Source organism: Prionailurus bengalensis, chromosome E4 (assembly GCF_016509475.1).
Source record: "Prionailurus bengalensis isolate Pbe53 chromosome E4, Fcat_Pben_1.1_paternal_pri, whole genome shotgun sequence".
NCBI classification, from domain to species: domain Eukaryota; kingdom Metazoa; phylum Chordata; class Mammalia; order Carnivora; family Felidae; genus Prionailurus; species Prionailurus bengalensis.
In genome coordinates, this window is record NC_057360.1 from 60672609 (window position 1) to 60696645 (window position 24037).

General features: G+C 46.8%; 1 protein-coding gene across 3 annotated transcripts in view; it reads right to left on the reverse strand.

The window, feature by feature from the left end:
• PBX1 (PBX homeobox 1) overlaps nucleotides 1-24037 on the reverse strand; it is a 295831-nt gene that overhangs the window by 40461 nt on the left and 231333 nt on the right. For all 3 annotated transcript variants that reach the window (XM_043568957.1, XM_043568955.1, XM_043568956.1), the window contains 3 exons: nucleotides 17187-17431; nucleotides 10956-11146; nucleotides 4064-4199 (listed from right to left, as the gene is read on the reverse strand). In XM_043568957.1, coding sequence (XP_043424892.1) covers nucleotides 4064-4199; nucleotides 10956-11146; nucleotides 17187-17431 — 572 coding nt within the window. The remainder of the gene's footprint in view (nucleotides 1-4063; nucleotides 4200-10955; nucleotides 11147-17186; nucleotides 17432-24037) is intronic.

Sequence of the window (24037 nt, forward strand, 5' to 3'; positions counted from 1 at the left end):
ACCCCTAAATCCCTGCCTTGTGAGGAATGTTTTATACCCTGTATTCCAGATATGACTCCAAACTAAAATGTTGTCTTTTTGTAAAGAAAGTTCCAAAACGAATCATGAATTTGGTGAGGGAAGAGAAAGTTGATAACACACGTATCCCCAACACTGGCAGATAAAAATAATTCTCGCAAAACTACATTTATCTTTTAAATGCATTAGCAACACTTAGGGGCGCCTGGGTGGCTCGGTCGGTTAGGCGTCTCTTGGTTTCGGCTCAGGTCATGATCTCACAGTTCGTGAGTTCGAGCCCCACATCGGGCTCCACACTGACAGCACGGAGCCTGCCTGGGATTCTCTCTCTCTCTGCCCCTCCTCTGCTGTGTCTCTCAAAATAAATAAACTGAAAAAAAAAAATTAAATGCATTAGCAAAACTTAGAAATCTTATAAGGTTAGCCCTCACAGGCCTGGGTGGCTTATACCATGGCAGAAATACCAAGCCTTTGTCACCAAAATCAAACCATACCATTGCAGTATTAGTAAAGGAAAGGAGAGAAAGAAATTGTTTTATTTATTGTAAATGCTGGTGCCTACAGAGTTACATTAAGAGAGGAAGGGCACTCCGGGGCCATTTTAGGACCACAGGATATCTGATTTCATTCCCAAACTCATGCTTTCCTTGATGTAACTTTCACTCTTCAGATGACAGAGAGGAAAAAGAGGAAGATTTTTCTAAGATAACTGGATGATCTGGAAGAAAGGCGGAAAGTTGAAGGTAGTTTGGGAGGGCTTCTGAGGAAGAAAAGAAATGTCTGAGGTCTATGGGGTTAAATCAGCTACATGAGAGAAAAGAAGGAAGAGAAGGATGAGGGTGGAGAAGGGACGTGGCGGTGGAGTGATTCCCTTATCAGTGAGAAGAGCAGACAGGTCGGCAGACAAGACGCTTAGTCAGTTCACGTATTTCCAACATGGCCCACGAGGTGATATCAGATGCCCTGAGCCACGGATATAACCAGTGCTTTCATTAATTGGCTTGCTGTTCATAGTCATGGGGGATCTACTATGTGCGAGGCCCTGGGGACACACAGATGACAGACAGTCTGAGACAGGTAATACACAAAAAATAATCGTTTCTCTGGGGAGAGTTTGATTGCCTCTTGAACTTGTTAAGTTTGAAGAGCCTGGGAAGAGCCATGGCAGGGTCCACTGGGAAGTAAGCTATAGGAGTTTGGTGTTCCAGAAGTCTCATCTGGATGTTCAAATAAAGGTATACTTTCAGCCGGAGGCACAGTAGAGATCACTCAGACAAAGTGTGTAGAACAATACTTTTCTGAGTCAAAGTGTGCATGGAGTGCTCGTGAAAACAGACCCCAACCTGCCCCGTGCCATGATTCTAACTCAGGACTGGGGTGAGATCTAAGGATTTACATTTTGAACAAGCTTCCAAAGTGTCTTCTTTGAGACCACACGCCAAGCAGCTCTGGTAATACAGGAAGGGCTGTTTAGGGATCAAAGGGGAAGATGGTGTACAGATAAATTTGGGTATATCAGCACACTTTTTGTTGTGGATCATGGGAGGAATCAACAATAAGTAGATTTTGAAAGAATCTGTGGCTAAAAAAAAAAAAAAAGGTCAAGAACCATGGTATAGGCATGAAGAGACGAGGGCTAAAGAAAAAATGGTACCTCTAGGGTCGAGAAAGACAGCAGGTCCTCTAAGAAGACCAAGCAAAAGTTGCCCAAGAGGAAGAAGGCAACTCCAGAGAGGACAGTGGCAAGAAAACCAAAGTAGGATAATTTCAAGATGGCGGAGTAATTATTAACCAAAATAAATGACAGCAGCAACAAAAAACAAAACAACAAACAAAACAAAACGCAAGAAAGATACAGCCCCAAAATAGCTACAGCACACACACACACACACACACACACAAGCCCCAAATCTGCATCCCCTAGATTTGGGAACTAAAGGGAAATTTAATAAATCGTGTGGTCCAATGAACCATGATTGGCAGGCAGGGCTACTGAGACCCCAAAAGAGGGAGTTCCCTAAAATCTCACAGTTGATTCTTTTTTTTTTTTAATTTTTTTTTCAATGTTTTTATTTATTTTTGGGACAGAGAGAGACAGAGCATGAACGGGGGAGGGGCAGAGAAAGAGGGAGACACAGAATTGGAAACAGGCTCCAGGCTCCGAGCCATCAGCCCAGAGCCCGACGCGGGGCTCGAACTCACGGACCGCGAGATCGTGACCTGGCTGAAGTCGGACGCTTAACCGACTGCGCCACCCAGGCGCCCCCTCACAGTTGATTCTTGACAAAAACATGCTCCTGGCCAAATGCTCTTGCTGTGATATCGTATCATACTGTCTCCCACTGGGACTTATTTGGCAACAGTGGGATAGCTTAGTTGTCGAGAGGGAGTAATGTGATGGGGAAGGAAGAATGGCGTGGCCTTAAGGTGGGTGAAGGAAAGGGAAAGGTGATACCATATATAAATACTCATTTTAACGGGCAAATCATTTGCACCTTGCATTTCCGTAATGAAGTCAGTGAAGGTTGCTGGAACGGGCCGGGATTCCATCTCTGATCTAGATTTAATACAGACTAACTAACCCTGAAGAGTTCCTTCTATCTTCAACAGGGATTTAGAATTCTGAATCCCAGAATTACAAGTCAGACCATATAGTGATTTAATTCTGCTTCAGAAGTAGAACATTCCATGTATCAAATTCGCTGACTGTCAGGGACATGGCTCCTACCTGAAACCATCCTTTAAACGTGCAGCAAATATCAAAAACATCAATTCTCTTCTCTTGTGGACAAGGGATCTGAAGTTGGACAAGAATGGTTCGAGACCTGGACAAAACCAGGTCACCTGAGCTTGACCTCTGGTGTTCTGCTTTCCCAGGGTTAAGACTGGAAAAACCTCCACCGGAATCAAAGCATCTAAGGAAGGTCTGAGATGAAAAGGAATTGGGGTTTGCAAGGCTGCTGCCAAAATCCCCACAGCATGTGGGGGAGGCCTTGGTAATCTCCTTGTTGTATGTGCTCTGCGTGGAGTTCTCGATTCTGACTAGAATTAATTCTGCTTAGGTAAACAGAGGATGATGGGATCAGTACCCCACAGGGAGTAACAGAAGCCAGGATTTAATTCAAGGAAGTACAAATGCTCAGTTTATACAAAACAGCATCTCCTTTACTTGGAAGATGCCAGGTGAAGTTTCGTAGCCTTCTTCCCCCCACCCCTTTTATGGAAATGCCAGTACATTTGGTTCTCTTGCCTGTGACAGAATTCGGAGGGACTTTCTCTGTTAGATTTCAGAATTCTCACTACTGTTCTTAACTAGAGACCAGTGGACATCTTTGAGATGGCATTCAGATTAAATAAGAAGTTTTGGATGGATCCTTTGAGCCGACAAAATATACGTACACAGAAATATTGCCTACTTTTCTATTTCCATATTACTGTTGAAGACACCAGGTCCATAAAACTATTTTTATCACGTATCTTTCCATGCTGACTGGCAACTATTATGGTTATTGCTCTTTGGGGGAAGGGGGCACTCAGTGACATTTTGTGCAACCATTCTGATGCCATCACAGAGACATGTTAAAAGTCCTACCTCCCATCAGTTACAGAGACGAGCACGTCAAGGGGGGACATCTCAAAGTTCCATTCACTGGCTCTTTCTTGGGTTGGGCAAAAGATGAGCTAAGGAATGGCCTGTGTTTGAGCAAACCATGCGACAAATGCAGATGGCTTTCCCAGGACACGTAAGAACGTTGGCCCATTTTTAAAGCAACCGAGCATTCAACAGGAAGAACCCCAACCCTGTTTTTATACTGTACTCTATTCCTCCAGTTCTGCTGGACCCTCTCTAGTTTGCCCAGGGACTTACCTGGAAGCTCTCCTATTTCAACATATCAGTTGCTCACCTTGCCATTTTTAGGGCTTTAGCAGATGGATGCTAAAGCGAGCAAGGCATGAAAGCTTGGTAAAGCCACACCTCCAAGACCCTGCCATGTGGGCTCCACCACAGCCAGGCTAGAAGCTGAACCTTTTGAGGGCCCCTTACCTGGGACACTGTGATGCCACACTTCTTGGCTAACTCCTCTTTGGCTTCCTCACTGGGGTAAGGGTTGCTGAGATGGGAATAGAAATATTCATTCAGGATTTCCGTCGCTTGCTTGTTGAAATTCCGTCTCTTCCGCCTTCATGAACAGAAAGGAAAGAAGGACAAAAAAGTTCACACCGAGTGCACATAAAAAGGGAGAGACGAGGATCTCCTTCTGGGAAAAGGCAAATTTTGGAGCGAAACGTGGAATTAGGGGAAATCTGCACAAAGGGGCTGGGTGCCAAAGCCGCCGCGGAAGGCATTTGTTAAATGCTTCGTGGTGCCTCACGGGGGCACCAAGCAGAGAATCAGTCGCCAATATTTGTACAGGGGGGTGAGGACCATGGAGTTGTACAACTCAACCACCTTGATATTGAATCCTGGACCAACTGAATGCCCGCTGGGGGGCTGGGATGCCTCTCCAAGCCTCAGCTTCTTCAGCTGAGAGCGAAAGGAGTCACACTGGCCTCGCAGGGTGACCAAAGCAGGAAAATGAGGCCACACATGGAAAGGGCTCTGCTCGGTGCCTGGTACATGGTGAATGACCGGTGATGGTGTTTCTTCCTACCGGGCTCCAGGCACTGGATCTTCCCACTCATCACCTCAAATTACTCACTCTACACGTCTAGCGAGATAGGTACGGGTCTTCCCATTTACCAAAGTTCACTCAGCCGGTAGGTTATAGAGCCAAGACCTCAGTTCGGGTCTACCTGACTATATAACCCAGCCCTCTTTCTTATACACAAATCACCTCCTGCCGATTACACAGAGACTCTATAGCCGTAAGTTAAAAATAAGCGAGCATTTCCCCTTTCTTCCATTCCCAGGTAAATGCATACAATGTTCTGTAAAGGCATCTGGGGAAGAGGGTGTGGAAGAAACTAGAACCACCCCCCTGGACTGCTTGACCTCCCTCAGAAGGAGAGAAATCACACCAAGACCAGCTGCTAAATGGTAAAACAAAAGCCCGCAGAAATCCTCTTAATACACAGGTTGCTGAAAGGGAGAGAACCACTTTTGGAACCAAAGTGTTTTTCTGTCTTTAAGAAAAAAGTGCTAATTGAACTACTTTAAAGTGAGAATCGCTTTACTGCCTCCTCACAGCTCTGGCCTGTGGGCAGCTGGGGAGCTGTCTGGGGACGCCCGGCTCACAGCAGAGGCTGGCTGGCCCTCCTCGAGGCGGTGGGGACCCCATCGTTAAATGAGCTCTGTTAGCACTCTGCCTTTCTTGCTTTTATCAAAAGCTCTTCCTTATGGAAGAGATTTCCAGAACATCCTTGGTTATGCCAGGATACAGGAGTTCCCGATTTAGCCCAACAGAAAACACCGATCGCCTTGCTAGACAGGAAATTCAGCTAATATTGTATTTTCAGGGTCCCACTTGGATTAATTAACACAATAAAGTGCCTGATTTTACCGGATGAACACCATCTGTCCATAGGTATTAACCACATCTGTCCAGACTATGCCAAGCCCGAGTCACTTTCCCAAATCACGCTGAGTTTCTGGGTCACCCAGCATCAGAAATTGGGCAGAACGGATTAAAAAAGCCCAACTCGAAAAACAGGCATTTGTTAAAAGTCCTCGCCTGCTGGGAATTTGAGGAAAGTAGCCAAGTGGCTAACAAGGGCTCTGGGCCAGGCTTTTGGTAACCTCTGGCTTCTTCCCTGCCTAAAGAAAACAGTTGTCTTAGGCCTGGGGAACTGGACCCTGAAGGCTCCCCTAATTGGGAGAACCTTGGTTCATTCATTCAGCTGTCTGCATTAGCATCACACTGTATTTTTTGGGAGTCTTCCAACTGAGCTCAAAGGAAACCTCTCTGGAATGAGCTGGTGGGTGTGGGGCTGGTACAGACAGCTGTTCCCGACTCTCTTCTCATTGTGATGTGCAACCTTCCCTAGGCGGTCTCATCTACTCTGATGGGCTCGCTTATCACCTCTCTCCGTGACGGTCTCTGCTGAGGGCCTTGGCAATCCCAAGATCAGGACTTTGCAGAATTTCAAGAAACCTAGTGAAAAGAATATACTTCTGATGATACGCTTATTTGAGCGACCCCCCTGGCTTTGGCCTGAAGTGTGATCGGCTTGGCAGGTTAACATTTGAGACTCTGGGTCTTGGGAGGTGGGGATCTAGGCTGTTAACGTAAGAAATGTGGGGGTTGATGAAATAGCATTGGATACATGTGGCGCTTTAGGAATGGAAACTTTTGAATCATAGTGACTCAAGAGTGAGAAGTGCAGGTGCAGCACACATATGCTGCTAAGTACCAACTATCTTGCCTCCCGCCCTATCACCTCTTGGAGGATCACTGCCCATCTCCCATCGCACAGCCTAGACACTCCGCGTCTCCAAAACCAGCATCGCACCGCACCCAAATCAGCTCCGTTTTCTCCATTACCCACATCCCCATAGCCACGGTTCGGTGTGTCTAAATTTATTCATCCGCTCATTCAAATACCTGATGCCTGCCAGAACCTGGGAGTGACTCAGCCTCTCCTGCTGTCTTACCTTCGTCCGATGACGGGCCCGAAAGCAAGTTCTGCCAGGTCTAGTCCTTCAAACCCAACTCTTCCGTTCCAGCCTATTGTCACTCTAGTTCTGAAATGGGTTTCGATAGGCCACTGTCTGACCATGTCACTAATCACAGCAATCACAATCACAATAATGATAATAAAATAATAATAATAATAAGGAATCTATAACACAGTGATCCTTAGTATATTCTAGCTGAATCATTGTGTGAATACGATGTTCCGGACGCTGTACTAAGGTTTTTGTTTTCTTGTTCCCTTGTTTATTCCTGTGTATAGGGTTATCCCCACTTTTCAGACAGGAGTCCTAGGGAGGACAGGTTTACAAAGGTAGCCAGACTTGGAATCCACGCCACGCAGTTTGGGAACTTACGCTGTCGGTGACTATACTCCGTCCTTAAACAGCTCTGAAGGTTTCTGCTGCTTACCAGGACAAATTTTGAAATCTTCACGGGTATAGTTTAGGGTTTTGCAGCGGACCTAGCCTATCCCTGGTGCCTCATTTCCCCCATCCCTAAACATGCTCTGCGTAGTTTCGTCCAGCCACATCATTGCTTCTCCATTCCCCAAAGACACTCGTGACTTCCATGCTCCTGACCTCGTCACACCACCCTGTGTACTCCTCTCCTACAGCATTTGCCACAAGCTCACATACGTCTCCCCAGCTAGACAGCAAAGTCCTCAAGGGCAGGAGCCATGTGTCACTCATCCTTGAAACCCTAGTGCCCTCACACACGGGAAGCGTTCCAGTAAGTATTGCTTGTCAAAGTTGGATCACATTGTTTCATTCTGCTCAACGGGGGGTGGAGGCTATTTGGCAAACACCACGCCAGCTCTGAGATGCGCCAGCTCTGAGATGCCCCGTCCTGCATTCCACCTCCCCTTCCGGTGCAGCCAGGAGGTAAGCACGTGTAACATGCGGTTTTAAGTTCACTGGTAGACGAGTGTCGGTTTGTCCCACAAGATTATGAGCTCCTTGAAGGTGGGACCCACATTTATATATGTTTTTCTCCCCCCCGCCCTTAGTTATTCCAGTGGCTGCTACAGCTTCTGGCAGAGACTAAAACTCAATGACATACACAAATCTAAACACGGACCAGTCTGCCCAGACCTTACTGGATGTCCTTCCCTCCTGTCGTCTTCCGCTGTACTAACTAATTTTTACGGCATCCCTCTCTCGGGGTGAAATGCAGAGGTGTTCTTCTGATATCTGATTATCTTCTTAGTGTCGTCTCCAGCAAAATGTTACCAAACAGAAGTTAAAATTATTGCTTGAAAACCATTAAGAGTGTTCCTAAGTTCTCTCTCTTTCAACTGAGAAAACCGTGCTTATGATGCTGACAATAACTTTACCAAGTTTTATAGCACAACGTTCGGTACATACCAGGAGAGAATAAATGTAGAATGAATGAGTGAATGAATGATTGAGTTCTTCTGGCACTATTAAGTCAACAGAAGGAAGAGAAAAAGGATAGGATGTGAATGGACACAGCTGGACCAAGCGCTCAGCTGAAGGGTATGGATGAGAGAGTTCTAGAAAGGCGTAAGAGTCCAGCCTGGCATCCACGCCCTCCCCCGAGTGTGGCCGTGACGATAAAAAGGTATCATCCTCTGTTCAGGGAGATGATGTTAAAGCCTTAAAATAGTGAGATTCTCTTGCTGGTTTCCGGGAAGAAAGCAAGCAGCCAAGATGAGAGGTGGCCATGGAGAGAGTGGTTTGTGGGAGCTGGGACCTTGGTCCCACAAGCATAAGGCACTGAATGCTGCCCACGGCGGGAATAAGCCTGGAAGAGGAACTGTGTCTCCGATGAGGTCACGGCCTCAGCTGACACCCAGATTACAGCTTTGTGAGACTAAGTTAAATTGTCCCCAGACACCTAAACAACAGAAGCTGTGTTGTAATAATGTTGTGTTGTTTGAGGCTGCTAGATTCGAGTAATCTGTTAGGTGGTCATGAAAAACTAAGACAAGGAGTGTTACATAGCAAAGCAGGACCCTTCGATTCTACATACCTGTTGCATTACAAAGACTAATCCTATTACTAAGTCAAAGTCCCCTTGTATTTCGTCTGTCTTCCATCGAATCTTTCAGGGATGAAGCCCTGGCCATCACACGCATGTGAATATCCGCACCGAGTCTGTCTGTCTGTCTTTCTCACCAAGGTTTGTCAAGTTAGCTCCCCAATTACAGCACAGGAAGCAAGCAAGGAAATGAACTACCCCAATCAAGAGGTCCACACTTATTTTTGAGTGAGAAAGCCATTTTGCTCAGCCATGGGCTGGCATTTGGAGTTATATTCTTTCACTGATACCAAATATATCCTCAAAATCAATGCTAGTAACAATGACAATAGCTGAGTTGTTTTCGTTTTGAAGCTTGGCTCAGAGGCAAGGATTCAAAGGTTGCAACCAAAGCAGGAAAGAGACCCTCTGTTAAGTGACCGTCCTTCAGATGCCAAGTGGAACCATGTAGGCAAAAGCTGGTGGAAAGGACAGCAACTGTGTACAAAGCTCGCCTCGTTTGGGGTCTGACCTCCAACTGCACACAGCCCAATTCCTGCGAGAAGAAATCCAACAAGACAATGATTCTGCGCCTCCCTTCTCCCCGGGTTCTCTCTGCAAAAAAAATCCAGTCTGGGCCCAACTTTTCTCTTTTTCAGGAACTGCCAACACACATACCAACTCCAGAATTTTAACCAGGGGAGTTTCCATGGGGATGGAAACAAGCCACGCAGAGTGGCGGTGGCTGCAGCATGGGCAGGGGACCGACCCAGACAGAGGTCACCAGTCACCTGCACTCTGTACTGTGTGCAACAGTCTGCTTTAAAGAAGCTGGGCTGGCAGCGGCCACGAGGCCAGGGAGATCGACGCACAGGGGCCCCGCTTCAGGGCGACGCTGCCTCCCCCCTCCAGAGTCTTCCCCAGCTGGGAAAAGCTGCCTGTATTTTCACTCTGTCCTGACTTAACCCTCTGGCATTCTGGGGGCCCAGGGATACATTTTGCTGGCTGGCAGTCTCATTTCATGCTCCGTGCGACCCAAAACACACCGAAAGAAAGGGAGTTTAGGAGATGCCAGGAGTTTTAGAGAGGTCTGTGGATTGCAAAGACCACAACTGTGAACAGAGAGAGAGATACAGGTGAGAGAGCTGACTAAGACACGACGGTGGCAGCGAAAAAAATTCTACCAGAAGCAGTGAGTCTTTCTGTCTCACTGAAAAGGGACAAAACTATAAACGATGAAATGGCATACTCCCCCGACATACCTAGAGCTTTAATAACTAAAATCATAGATGGGGACGATTTTTAGGGATCGAAGTAATGAACGATGAAAGCCGCATTTGTAGAGGTTGGCTAATCTAAGGGGGAGCGTGAGTCGCCAGGGGCGCCCACACTCTGAAAACGTGGCCGCTGGAACGATGATCAAAATACTCCTCCGGAGTAAATGAAAGACAGGATTATCACCAGCTTGCAGGCCGCGAAACAGAAATTAAAGGAAATCAGAGAGAGATGCATAAACCCACTGGTCGAGAGAGTAAAGGACCAAGAAATGATTGCTTGCTCTCTGTTCTGTTTTTTATCTTTTTTTTTTTTTTTAAAAAGGACCTTTCCATCCAGGGTTTCTTCACTGGAATTCTGTGAACTCACACGCGAGGTCAGGAGTAGCACTGCCAGACGGAACACATCAAGCCTTGATTGAAAATCTGGCGCCTTATCAGACCAGCCCCTGCTCCTCTGGGCCCATGGACCATGGCCCCAGTCATCTCCGTCCTCCTAAAACTTAGCCCGGAGTGCCGCACGTGGCAATCCGCTTCCAAATATTTGCCGAGCTGAACTGAGTGCGCGCCCTGCCCGTATATACGGTGGAAGAGATCTCGCTCTCAAACCGCACTGTCCTGCTGGGGGACGCGCGTCACTGCAGCGTTCAGGAAGACCGCTAGGGGCCCAGAGCTATGACACGGCGGTACCCAGTGCTATGAAAACAAACGTGCAGCTTTTGCCCTCACCCAGCTTGGTCATCCCCGCCGCGCACTCAGAGGGAGCCGCGGTGGGGACGGCAAGCATCCGTCCCCATCACACGTGCTCCAGGAGCTGTCTGAAACCAACGGCTAATCCGGTCTTGCAGCCTCCCGCACCCGACCCAAGAGACTTCTGCAGGCTGCCGTTTGGCGTGGCCTTTCACCCGATGAAAATGGAGGGAGCCTGTGGACAGGGCCCGCTGTGGGTCCCAACCCCAGATCCGGGATGCCCTCCCCACCTCCTGCCCCGCCCCGCCCGCCCCACCCCGCCCCTGCCCGCGGACAGGCGGCCCCGTTGGCGACTCACCGCGCGTCCAGAAACCGGGAGCGCAGGATCATGACGGCCTCGCATGTGCTCTGCTTAAGCTGCATCTGGATGGAGCTGAATTTGCGGTGGATGATGCTGACCATACGCTCGATCTCCTTGGGGGAGATGGGCCTGGTCCGGCTCTGCTCCCGCAGCAGGTTCATCACGTGGGTGGTAAACTCGTTGCACGCCTGGAACGGCAGGACAACAAACAGGGGCCGTGTGGAGGGTCCGGGCCCGGACGGAAGGCTGGGTGGGCTTTTCTAGACACTGGCACAAGGGAAGCCAACCCACCCCACACAAGTTCGTGGGGTGTTGTCACGCCAGAGGGATGAAGTAAATGGTTGCTTAGAAATACCTTGCATCCTGTTTGAATTTAACTTTTGGCCACCATGGACATTTTTTTTCTTTTAAGGGAAAAAAAGAATTCCTGTTTTTCATGATTTACTGTAGTTAAAAGGTGAGAACACAAATCCTAGTATAAAATGCACCCCACAGCCCGGGGCACCTGGGTGGCTCAGTTAAGCGTCCGACTTCAGCTCAGGTCCTGATCTCGTGGCTTGTGGGTTCGAGCCCCGGGTCGGGCTCTGTGCTGACAGCTCGGAGCCTGGAGCCTGCTTCAGATTCTGTGTCTCCTCCTCTCTCTGCCCCTCCCATGCTCATGCTCTGTCTCTCAGTAATACATAATTGCTAAAAAAATTTTTTTAAAAAATGCACCCTACAGCCCTTCACCCCAATGTTAACAGCCAGAGAGAGTTGGGGGGCCAAATACCGCATAAACTTCTGCCTTGCTCATTATCTCTGATATATTAGAACTTCCAAATGTTTGATTTTCGGATGCGTCAACAGCCAAAGAATGGAATCGTGGAATTAAAAGCTAGCCTTCCCGGGAGATTTTGCATCAACCTATTTCTCCTTTTAGTTTTATTATGAGAATTGCCTCCTCTGTCGGCCTTCGGAAGACCCACTAAAGCCACGACACAAAAGGGATCTGTCCTCAGAGGCCTTGTAGAAATAGCATCAATCCATGATGTCGAGGATTCAGAAGCCATCTCTGCAGAAAGGAAAGCTCTCAGGTTAGACTAACGTACCATCAGCTCTGGAAGGGAAGTTAAAGATCATATTTCCCACCTTCTTATTTTACAGTTGGGAAAACTGTGGCCCAGAGAGAGGAAGGGCCTTTTCTGAAGGCACATGGCAAAAAAGGACCAGCTGAGTCAGGACCCTTAACACTTCCTATTCCAGGCTGGGGACTTCCGTCCAAACTTGCTCCTCTGAACATCACTACCCTTCCTGTGGTTACTATTTCTTAACATCTGAAGTGTGGTTTCCTTAGCTGAGCGTTCAATAAAATATCTATGCACAGGTTAACTCACAGCAACGTTATAAAACTGTATTAGATTCGTAACGAAAAAGGCAAGATGATCGTTGGACAGCTGAAGAACCAAGGACTCAAAGGGCTCCAACTTAATATCAGTAACGGAAACACAACCATTCGTGAGAACACTGCACGGCCCCTGTTTTTCCAGCGCAAAGCCTTTCACATCTGTCAAGAATGCAGTGACAACAACCCACTCGCTGTTCGTTTCTCTAAGAAATCCTTTGAGGTTGGTTGCCCAAAGATACCTGGGGAGCCGACCGGGCAACGTCTACACTGGAGACTGGGAGGTCTGGTCTTTGACCCCGCCTCCCTAAGTGTCTGGGCAAAGCCTATCACTACTCCGTGCCTCGTTTTATGCATCTGAGGGAGTAGATTTAATCACTGCAAATCTGTAGCAAGGCTAGCAGCAACTACGGACCTGTACAGTGACCTGTGGACGGAGTGAACCATGCTCGCAAACACAGGGGAGCACGCGAGAAGGGCCTGGATGGCCTGCGCTCAGATCCTGCCTCTGGGACTCACTTAGCTGGGGGACCTTGGAAAGTTGTCTAATCTCTCTGTGACTCGTCTTCCTTATTTGTGAATTGGGGGTGGCAGCACCCACCTCAAAGGGGATGGTAAGGGTCAGATGACTTACTAGGTGTGTGTCTGGCTGCAGAAGGATGTGTCCGGGTGCCAGTTTCCCTCTTGGTAAAAATAAACAGGGTGGTAAACACCTGCTTTCTACTCTGAAGGCAAATGCTGAAGATAAATCCATAGATCAGGTCCACGTAGCATTTTGCTCTCCACTAAGAAAATTACTATATAAACCCAAGATCTGTATGATAAGCTTCCTCCCTGCCCACCCAGCCCCCAGTTGTAAACAAAGGGAAGGACAGAAAACCTGGCATCCACTTGGCTGGATTCGATGAGGCCACGGGGTGGGGAGTGCCGGGTTAGGCACACAGCAAGCATCCCGACCGGCTTTGTGGGCAAATGCTGCACCTCGCTGGCCTGCAGCCTTCTGACCTCGTGGGGGCTCAAAGGGAGGAGGAGCCGGACGTGGGGAGGCATTGTCAAGGGCACTCGCTCTCCGCTGGGAAGCTGCAGTGCTGGGCTCACAATAATGCGCTTCATTACAGGGAATAAAAATACTCACAATATCTGATGTTTATTCAAGGCATTTCATCCTGGGGCCCTTTCTGCTCTGCCATAAACAGACAGTGGGGTCTTTTCACCCACTGCTGAGGTGGAACGAGGCAGCTGCTCGGGAACACACACTAGAGAGCAGAGGCGAGGTCCAAGTCCATGTGAGACGGACAGAGCATAACGATCTGGGGTTTTCCCAGGACCTTCACTACCCATGAGTCCTCCTCAAATCCCGCCAGCTTCCACCTTGGGAAGCTGGGCTGCCTCTGTTAGGTCAGGTGTTCTTGAAGCGCCAGCGATGGGGAGAGCTGGGGTTACAACTCGCTAACTACACAGAACCCTCGGAGGCTGAAAGTTTCTGTGACGGGGCCGACTCCACTGTGGACGGTCATAAAGGCAGTCACTTTCAGGAGGTGCCATTCCGGGTGCCCCAGAGACCCCGAGGATTTCGAAGGGACCCTTCCGAGGTTCCAGGGCAACGGCGTTTCTGGGAGCTGCAGACTAAAGACAAGCCCCCGCCTCGAACATTCTGCTCAACGGGCCAGAGTTTTAAGTTTCTGTCCTGCACTCTGTTGAGCCCGCCTTCCTCCCTTACTCCTTCAAAGTGGATTTGGTGCCAATCTCGGCAAAGAATATAACTAGGATTTAGGGTCCTCTTAGCCGTGAACCCGCCAACCCAGCCCAGTTCAGCCTTACAGATTCAGCCCCATCCACGCCCCAGCAGCATTATGTACGAAAGCTGGAGAACCCTGGAGAGCTCCAAGACCCATCATTTAAAAAAAATATATCAGCTGGAATAAAATTCAGCTTTCTGACATCATGGTGTTGTCTATTAGAATGCATCAGTTCTTATATACCTTAGCTACCTACATGATCTGCTGAAAAAGCATTTTACCAACACCATTTACTGAATAAAATAATTTCTTTCCTTTCTGTCTAATAAACATCTCTAGGAGCTTTCTTTATGGAATAACCTCAGGGTGAATCAAAGGCTGATTCAGGTAGGGGGTTTTTGTTTTTGTTTTAAGGGATGGGGTTGAGGAGGGCGATGATACCTAATTAGCAGAAAGCTAATTGATCGTCTGGTCATCTATCACCACCATGCTAAAAACAAAACCAATAAAAACAACAGAGTCAGCTATTAATAGCCCATTTGGCAACTCTACCCACGTACTACTAAAGTAGAGAATGACATTTTTACTTTCCTGAAGTTACCTGATTTTAAAAAAGCTCCCACAAGGAATGGTCACAGAAAAGTGACAAAGATACATCTCCCAGACATATGAGTGAGGAGTTTAATGCCATAATTTCCCTACAATCCGTTATTTACTATAATTAACAATATAACTAGTATTAATAAATTACTAAACACCCAAAGTGTGTTAAGTAGGATTCAGTTCTTGCCCAGAAACTAAGGAAATGATTTGTTAGTTTTTTTAAGAATAAGAAATACAGATGATCACCACCATACTTGTATAATTTGTCCTGTACCGATGGGAGTTTTTCTGAGTTTCTGCTTTCCCACATCTTTGTTATTTAAAATAGGCAGATATCCAGGAGCATATTAGCCCTGGCCTCTCTTAGGTAGCAGTAATCTAGTCCATGGAAGTAACAAAGGACAAGCTGGCTCCCTCCCTGTCTACACAAGTCCACACTCTCTCCATATTGAGTGCAGTCAGGTGGTGTTCTTATAAGAGCCCATAAACTAAGGCTCAGAAACTGGATTCCAGGGCAAGCTCTGCCCTTCACAGGATGTGTGACCCAGATACACAAGCTAAGCCTTTTGATCTCCATTCCCTCACCTGTATCAAAATGGAGAGGGTGGCAGTTCTTGTCCTGGGTACCCAACCACAAAACTGTCTTGAGAGACAAGTGCAATGCTGTTGGCAACAGCGTTTTACTCATTTTGGATGAGCGTAGAAAAATGACAAGGGGGTTTAAATCAAGTAAACAGTCAGTTCTTCTATGTTGCTGGCAACCTGAGCTAAGAATAAAGCCAGTTTTCAACACCTTCCAGCCTCATATCCATCGCAGTCATGGGTCTAGTGGGGGAAGCCACCCTCTGGGCCCTTCTTGTGCCCCTGGAGTTTGGTGGGAGTTAAATGGATGGCAGGTCTAGATAGGTTGTTATAACCAGGCTTAATCTTGAAGGTCAAGTAGGAACAGCACTGAGTAGGAAGAACTCAAGAGGCTAGCTAGAGACCTTTATAGGAAATATCTCCATCTGTCTTCCCAAGCTATCCCACAGGTGAGGGCAGACTCTGAACTCTACAGTGATGGATCGGGTTAGAGAAGCTTCAGGGATCAGCCCGCTACCTGGGCTCAGCATCTCCTGAGATCTTGGGAAGTGTCTCCATGAGCCAACACTGTGGCAAGAATGTATGCTGTCTCCCGAGAAGGTGAACAGAAATGACTCACAGGTTCTTACCACCAGATCGCTTCTCTTTTCCTCCCCTCAAACCCTCCCCAGGCTTATCTGATCGTTGAGCTTCCATGCTTGGCTTCATGCTTCACAGCAATTTTTTTCCCCCTCATAAAAGAAGGGACTCGGTAGAAATCCATTTCAAACGTAGACGGGAGTGCAATAATGAAACTTTCTTCGCTTTAAAATTTAAAATGCCTATTTCTACTTTAAAATTTAAATTTTCTATTAAGTTTGCATTTGCCTTGTACCTAGATAGTCCTGAGTGGACTGTACAGGGTCTTTTGATTTGCTTTTGCTCCCTCTTCTTTCGTGACTCTTAGAAAAGAAAGCCGGAAAGCCAGCAATTTGATGAAAGTTAACTACAGAACTTCAGGATAATGCTGCATTCAAAAATGTGACAACAAACACACCTGTCGCCTACTTGTGGAAGAACGACTGGTGTAAGGGCCTTTTGCTCCTACTGACCAGAGGAAGCAGAATGGACATGCAAATTCCCGTGTGTGTGCGTAGAGGGGAGGGTCTCTTAGAGAGAGGTGCTCTGTTATTACATACACTTTACATACTGCTTTGTAATTTAAAGTCTTTCTTATGCTCTCCTTCATATGGTCTTTGTGGTCCTGTGATGCCAAATGCACAGCTCTTTGCCATACATCACCAGCTTTCGGGTGGAATATGTGGACCACTGGGTCCTACGGGCCATCCGTGGAGTGTCAGGACTGGAATCCAACTTTGTTGCCTACAGGGGTCCCCTGAGACCTTCTACTCTTCTTCTGGAGGGAGGTGAGTATCCTGTTCTGTATCATATACAAAAAGAACATGTTTGACTCTCAGTTGAATGGAGTCTGGGTACAGCAAGGGCTTTAAGGCTATGTTTTAGTATCCTTTCCCCATAGGATTCCATGAGTACCCAGAAGATAAGGAATCCTCCCCCAAATGAGCAAACAAGGGCCCTAGGAACCCAGCGACCACCCCACAGGTCAGGTGGTGACTCTGCTAATGACCTCTATTACCCTGATGAGACCTGACTGCACGCCAGGGGCAAATGCTGTTTCCTGAAATCATCGCTTACAACTTACGTTTTTAAAATGCCTTAATGTCCAGTGTGCCTGGGTTTTTAACAGTGGATTTGATAGACTCGAGGATTTGGATGGAGGATTTGGTGGACTCCATTCTGACCAGGGGCTCTGTGTTGAAGCGCAGAGGCTGACCCCCGGTGTCTCTGTAAGCCCCTGAGTTAAGAGGTTCTTCGTCCTTCCTAAAAGGTCCTGGCACCCGATGCCCTCATGGCCATGGTTACCTGCTCGTACTTCTCCAGCTCCGTGTGGTAGATCTGTCTGATCTGGGACAGCTTGGCTCTGTAATCGGAGTGCTCCACGGAGTTGTCTGAGCCCGCACCTCCCGAAGCCGCCGCTGCGGCTGCGGCTGCCGCCGAGCCACCACCCTTCTCGGGGCCCGCCACCCCCTCGGCCAGCAGCATGTTGTCCAGTCGCATCAGCTGGGGGTCTGTCGGCTCCTCCTCCTGGGCTCCCCGGATACTCAAGACTGCAGAGGGACACAGTGGGAGGGGAGGGTTAGTGGTAACCCAAGCGAGCAAATGACGAAAAATAAAAACAAGGCTCAGCAAATCACCAAAGAGCTTGCAAAATGGCATCTGCAGAATGGGTGAGGGATCAGGTGAGGGGATACCGAGAGTGGGGGGAGAATGCCAGGAGAGGACTGCTTTGTTCCAGAAAGTAACGATGCTCCAGCTACCCAGAACAGTCCAATTCACAGGGGCAGAAGGTAGAGGGAGCTGGGGACAGGGGCCTGGGAGTCAGTGTTGCATGGGGACAGAGTTTCACATGGGGAAGGATGGTGGAGTGTCACACGGAGACAGACAGTGGTGACGGCTGCACTACTGAATGCACCTAATGCCGCCGGACTGCACCCTGGACGGTGAAAAATGGTCAAAATGAGAACTTCTGTTATGTCTATTGTACCACAAAGAAAGTTCAAAAGTAAAAAATTTAATTATAACAGAATATAATCTTCACGTTCATCCCCAAACTGCCAAATTTTTAATTCAAGAAAAGACATTTCCTTCTTCGTTTCTAATTTTAGACTTCCACGAGTTTGTGGTTTTATACTCATTGACTGTAATATTTGATCAGCCCGAATTTTCACATTTCCAAAATAACCTAAGCCATGTACATCCAGTCATTTTGGATGGAAATGTTGAGACCTTTCCTGCAGACCTGCAGGGAGTGTAGAGAAGTCTAAAAAGGCAAGAAGATATCTTGCATGTCAATGTCAATCATTCTTCAATAAAAAAATAAAATAACAAAACAGCACGAAGGCAAATTGGCCATCAAGTGGGGAATATTTATCTCTGGACACAGGGATCTTTCCATTCCAGGGGAGGACTCTGTCCTGTTCGAAACCAGGGTGAGACCCATTTAACAAGCTGTTTTGGACATTCAGAGAAGCCAGGTAGGGTGGAGGAGCCTCAGATGGATGAGATGGCTGCTTTTTATTAAAACGCCGTGGCCATTTGGGTGGGGGGAGTGGTTTGGACTGGAAGAGATCAAGTGTTTTAGTAAATCAGCAGAAGAGCTAGGCAGTCTCTTTTTACTACCCTCATACAACCTGCCATAAAATAAATCACTCATCTAAACCCAGTTTAGCTGTCAGCAGCCAAGTCTTTGTTGAGAGGGAACATGAAAAGAATTTCCAATTAAAAAAAAATGGGAAGAAATGGGGGTAAGTCGTGGGAAAGGAGGGAAGTGATTCAAGGCCGAGGAGAAGGAGTCTTACATCCGTTTCCGTTTGGGGATGGGGATAGCAGGCATGATGTGGCCCGACAGATAACGCAAGCACTGGAATGATCTGAGAATCGAGAGCGGTTTCCAGGTAGGGTGTCATCTGGGGAGCCCCAAAGGGGGGGTGTCAGTTTCAGTCATCTCCGGAGCCCCAGCCAGGCAGCCCCACGGGGTCGACACCAGGAAGGTGGGTATGAGCTCAGTACGAGGGAGCGTGTAAATGTTCAGGGCATCCTATCACACAGAATATCAGCATGACCACACGCTCCTGGCTTCCAACAGGTATGACAAGAAGCAACCTCGAGCGTCGTTCGGAAGGAAATCCCAACTCCTGTGCTGAAAGGGACCCTGCAGCTGGGCTCTCACGACACATGAGACAGCCAAGAGGCATGCTGAGTCACGCGGCCCAAGAGGGGCAGTTAGAGCAGAGGGTAAAAGGCACCGGGTAGAAGGGCAATGAAATAAGAAAGGGTGGCGGGAGGGAAGGGAGCCAGCTGGGGTGGAAAGGAGGAAGCCTGTGCACCTGTACACAAACACCATGCACGACCGGCCCCGGGTTCTGCGTTCACACCGGAATCCTTAACATTCTGCTTCACCAAAATAAAATTACCATACGGGTGATGGCATCGTTGAAGTTTGCTTTGTGGACTTTTTCTTTTCCAGTGAAATCCTTCTTTGTCGGTCCAGGACACTCACTGGGAAATTGCCCCTTTGACTGATCTTTGCGTACCATTTGGTCATGTTACTCTGTCCCTTGAATTTATTTACCCAAACCTCCAAAGTCCTGTGAAGAACCTATCACCACTAACAGAGGTTTCCTTAAGAAAATAATTCAATGCTGTACCCATTTCCTGCATTAGACACCCTTCCCGTCCCCAAAGGAACCAAAAGAATGAGATCAGCCAAGCACCCGGTGGCACAGTCCCTCTTCTCCGCACCTTTGCAAGTGAGGGCATTCGTGTGTGGGGTCTGTGGGCGTTTCTCTACTGGATTTTATTTGGTGAATTGTAATTGCTTTATCAACAAAAATATTTATGGGTCGTTTAAAAGTAAAAGATTCACCTCTGAGCCATTCTTTTACATTTTTTTTTAATGTTTACTTATTTTTTTCTGAGAGAGAGAGACAGAGCACGAGCAGGGGAGGGGCAGAGACAGAGGGAGACACAGAATCCGAAGCAGGCTCCAGGCTCAGAGCTGTCAGCACAGAGCCGGAGGCGGGGCTCGAATTTGTGAACCGCGAGATCATGACCTGAGCCCAAGTCAGGTGCTTTGCTGACTGAGCCCCCCAGGCACCCCTCTGAGCCATTCTTAAGAAACAAATGTAACTGCCCCACTTTAGCTTGGGCATTAATTAAATTGTGCCGGGGCAAAATTCTACTCTCTTATCCACTCGACTGAATCTGGTGTCGCATATCCTCCAGAAGAGGCCACGGACTCCGGGAGAGCAGCCCCTGCACCCTCCCCACCCCCTCCAAGACTGCCAGGAACCCCCCACCCCAAGATGCTTGAGCCAATGGTAATGCCTCCAAGTGGATCGTCCTGGTCACTCCATAGCCAATCCCTCGTGCACGTGAAAGATCTTATGATAATTTCTGGTCTCAAGGAAGGTAGCAAAGAGAAAGAGAGCGATGTCATCTGAATGGTCAGGACTCGCCCCATGAGGGCCAGCCTATAACCTGTCCACCCAAGATGATGGCAAAGATGCCGAGACAGCACATGAGCCTGGGACCACCTCGCTCAGTCTGTCAGTTTATTCCATTAGCAAAGTTCAATTGGGAGAAAAGGAGAAGCAGGGATAGATAGTCACAGACCAGAGGTCCGGCCCAGTCCCTCCACGTACTAGGCAGGGAACCACGGGCATGTTACCACCACCAACATTCACTTCTGAGTGTATTTTCCCTTTCCAGACCCGCACGGTTTCACCTACCCCCTATTCTCCTATTCTCCACCTTTTCTTTTTAAAGTCATTTTTAAAAACATTTTATTCATTTATTTTGAGAGAGAGAGAGAGAGAGAGAGAGGGAATCCCAAGCAGGCTCTGTAGCTGTCAGCACAGAGCCTGAGATGGGGCTCGAACTCACGAACCACGAGATTACCACCTGAGCCAAAATCAAGAGTCGAACGCTCAACTGACCGAGCCACCCAGCTGCTCTCCACCTTTTCTTTTCTTTTTTCTTTTCTTTTCTTTCTACTTTTTAAAAATTTTTAATTTTTATTTATACTTGAGAGAGAGAGACAGAGAGAGAGAGAGAGAGTGCGCAAGCAAGTGCAGGGGAAAGGCAGAGAGACAGGGAGACGCAGAATCCGAAGCAGGCTCCAGGCTCTGAGCTGTCAGCACAGAGCCTGGTGCGGGGCTCGAACTCATGAGCTGTGAAACCATGATCTGAGCCAAAGTCAGAGGCTCAACCCACTGAGCCACACCCAGGTGCCCCTCTACCTTTCCTTTGAAACAATCGATGGGATACACAAACTCTCCACACAGACTCTGCACACCCACCTAATTAACATTTTGTTGGTCTCAAAATCCAACTGGCTTTAAATAAAACAAGACAGAAAATTGCTGAGATCAGCAAAGCACACTGAAAGGATACACTGTAAGCCCCAAACCACCATGGAAACTTCAGGTCAGTCGCACAGTGCAAAGCACTCATCTGTATTGACTCTTTTTCTTTCCCCCTGCTCAGGTAGAGAGGACAGATTTAGTTGAGGGGGGGAAAACACAGTGCAAATGTTAGCACTTAACCTAGCTTTTATATCATTGTACAGATCCTATGTATCATTGTAAGCAAATACTCCTTAAAAAGAAATTTGGATTTAGTAAGATTTAATACAGCTGGTTTCTAAACGTGGCCAGTAAGAAACTGGCCTGATGGAATACAGTGCACCTTAGCCTAGATGTTGCTTGCATTTATTTAGTTATTAAAATTTTTTTAAGTTTATTTATTTATTTTTGAGAGAGAGAGAGAGAGCACAAGTGAGGGAGGGCAGAGAGATAGAGGTATACACAGAATCAGAAGTAGGCTCCAGGCTCCGAGCTGTCAGCACAGAACCCAACCCAATCTCACTAGATCATGACCTGAGCCGAAATTGGACACTTAACCGACTGAGCCACTCAGGCACTCCTTTACTTATTTATCTATTTATTTTTTTTAAATATTTATTTTTGGGAGAGCACAAGCAGGGGAGGGGTCGAGAGAGGGGAAAAGAGGATCCGAAGTGCGCTCTGCACCAACAGGCTGACAGCAGAGAGCCCGATGCAGGGCTTGAACTCACAAACCACGAGATCATGACCTGAGCCCAAGTTGGACGCTCTACCGACTGAGCCACCCAGGTGCCCCTGTTGCTTGCATTTATACTCAGAATTCACAACTCATAAATAGGTCCCAAACCAGAGAACTGATGAAAATGAAATAATATAAAGATGGGGGGAAGGGAGCAGTCCTCTCCAAATTATACCTTTTAAATGATACTGAAATCATAAAGAAAATAAAAACTTTCAGGGTATGTGTCAGACTCCCCCACTATATGTGTGTGTGTGTGTGTGTATACACATGTATACATATACACTCACATAATGTATACATATATGATGTGTATATATAATGTATGTGTATAACGTGTGTATATATTGCATATATATAATGTACATATATAATGTATATATAACGTGTGTATATATGTGTGTATTCATATAATGTGTATATACAATGTGTATCTATATATGTAATGTGGGTATATATATATATATATATAAAGTGTGTATATAAAATGCGTGTATATGTGTACAAATAATGTATATGTAACGTGTATACATATAATGTGCATGTAATATAAGTATATACAATATGTATATAATGTACACATATATAATGTATGTATATAATGTACATATAATGTATATAAATAATATATAATTATATAAGTGTATGTAATATATATATAATGTGTATATAATGTACATATTGTATGTATATATAATGTGTGTATAATGTATCATAATATATGTATATATGTATATGTAATGTATATATGTGTATAAATAATGTATACATAATGTGTGTATATATGTGTATATGTCTATATAATGTGTATATACTGTACATATTGTATGTATATATAATGTGTGTATATAATATATATAATGTGTGAATAAATAATATATATATAACGTGTGTGTATATAGTGTATAATGTGTGTATATATGCATATGATATGTGTATATATAGTAACAACATAAGCAAGAGAACACATTCATCTTCCACTACTTCACATAGAAGATTCTGGTTCTGACGGTCTTGGGCTGTGTCTCTATGCTTGGAGGAGGCATCCATGGCAATAAACCGCATACACTTTATTTCTACCCAGAAGGAGAATCCGTGTGAACCATTGTAAAAATGGGTGTTGGGATTCACGGATACGGAAACTGTTCAGCTAGTCGGTTTAAAAAAAAAAAAACACAACTTCCACCAACATTAAATAAATAAATGAAAAGGGTGATACGTCTAAGCAGAACTGATGCTACCTATTTATTGCTTGAAGCCAGCACACTGGTGTGTAGGAGACAAAATGATTATTTAAAAGCTCCTTTTTATCTCTGTGGCACCATGCAAGACTCAAATGAACCTTTCGCCAGGACACCAGAGATGTTAACACTCATCCTCCAAGATCCAATTTCCACCAGCGGAGCTGTTACCTAATCCAGCAACCATCACATATGATCAGGTTTCTGCTTCTCTGATGGGCGCCCTGCACTCTCTCCCTCCCCCCCGCCACCCCTTGCTCCCCCGTCCAGCAGCTTTTACTGAACCAGGTTTTAAAGGGCCAAGTCCCCTGTTTACAGCAGTGTATACAGGGTTTTAACAGTCGGGAGCCAGGTCTGTACTCGTCCACTATCAGAGGACGTAATCAACTGCGGTGGGCTCGCTATCCAGGGGGGCTGCCCAAGGAGGCAGTTAACCCTTTGGCTAATGGCCGCCAAGGAAGGAGTCTCCTCCTTGCACATCTACCCCATCTTGTATGAGACCAGTCAAGGCAGGTGAGCGATTTATGTAGAAACCGTCACGAGTCCTTTGAAAAGCATCTGATGTCACATTGCCATGGCTGGCCCAGGGGTTAATTCTTCTTCGGTAAAACTCCCAAGATAAGGGGACTGTCATAGCACAGTCGGAACTGTTCTCACCACTGGTCTCCCGCTGTTCTTTCTTTCTTTCTTTCTTTTTCTTCAGAGAAGGAGAAAAACAAACCAAACCCAAAGGCATATTCAAGATCCTTGGCGGGGGGGGGGGGGGGGGTTGGTGCTGCATGCTGGTTTTGTCCTTGTCTGAACAACACGGATCCTGAGCAGCTCCAG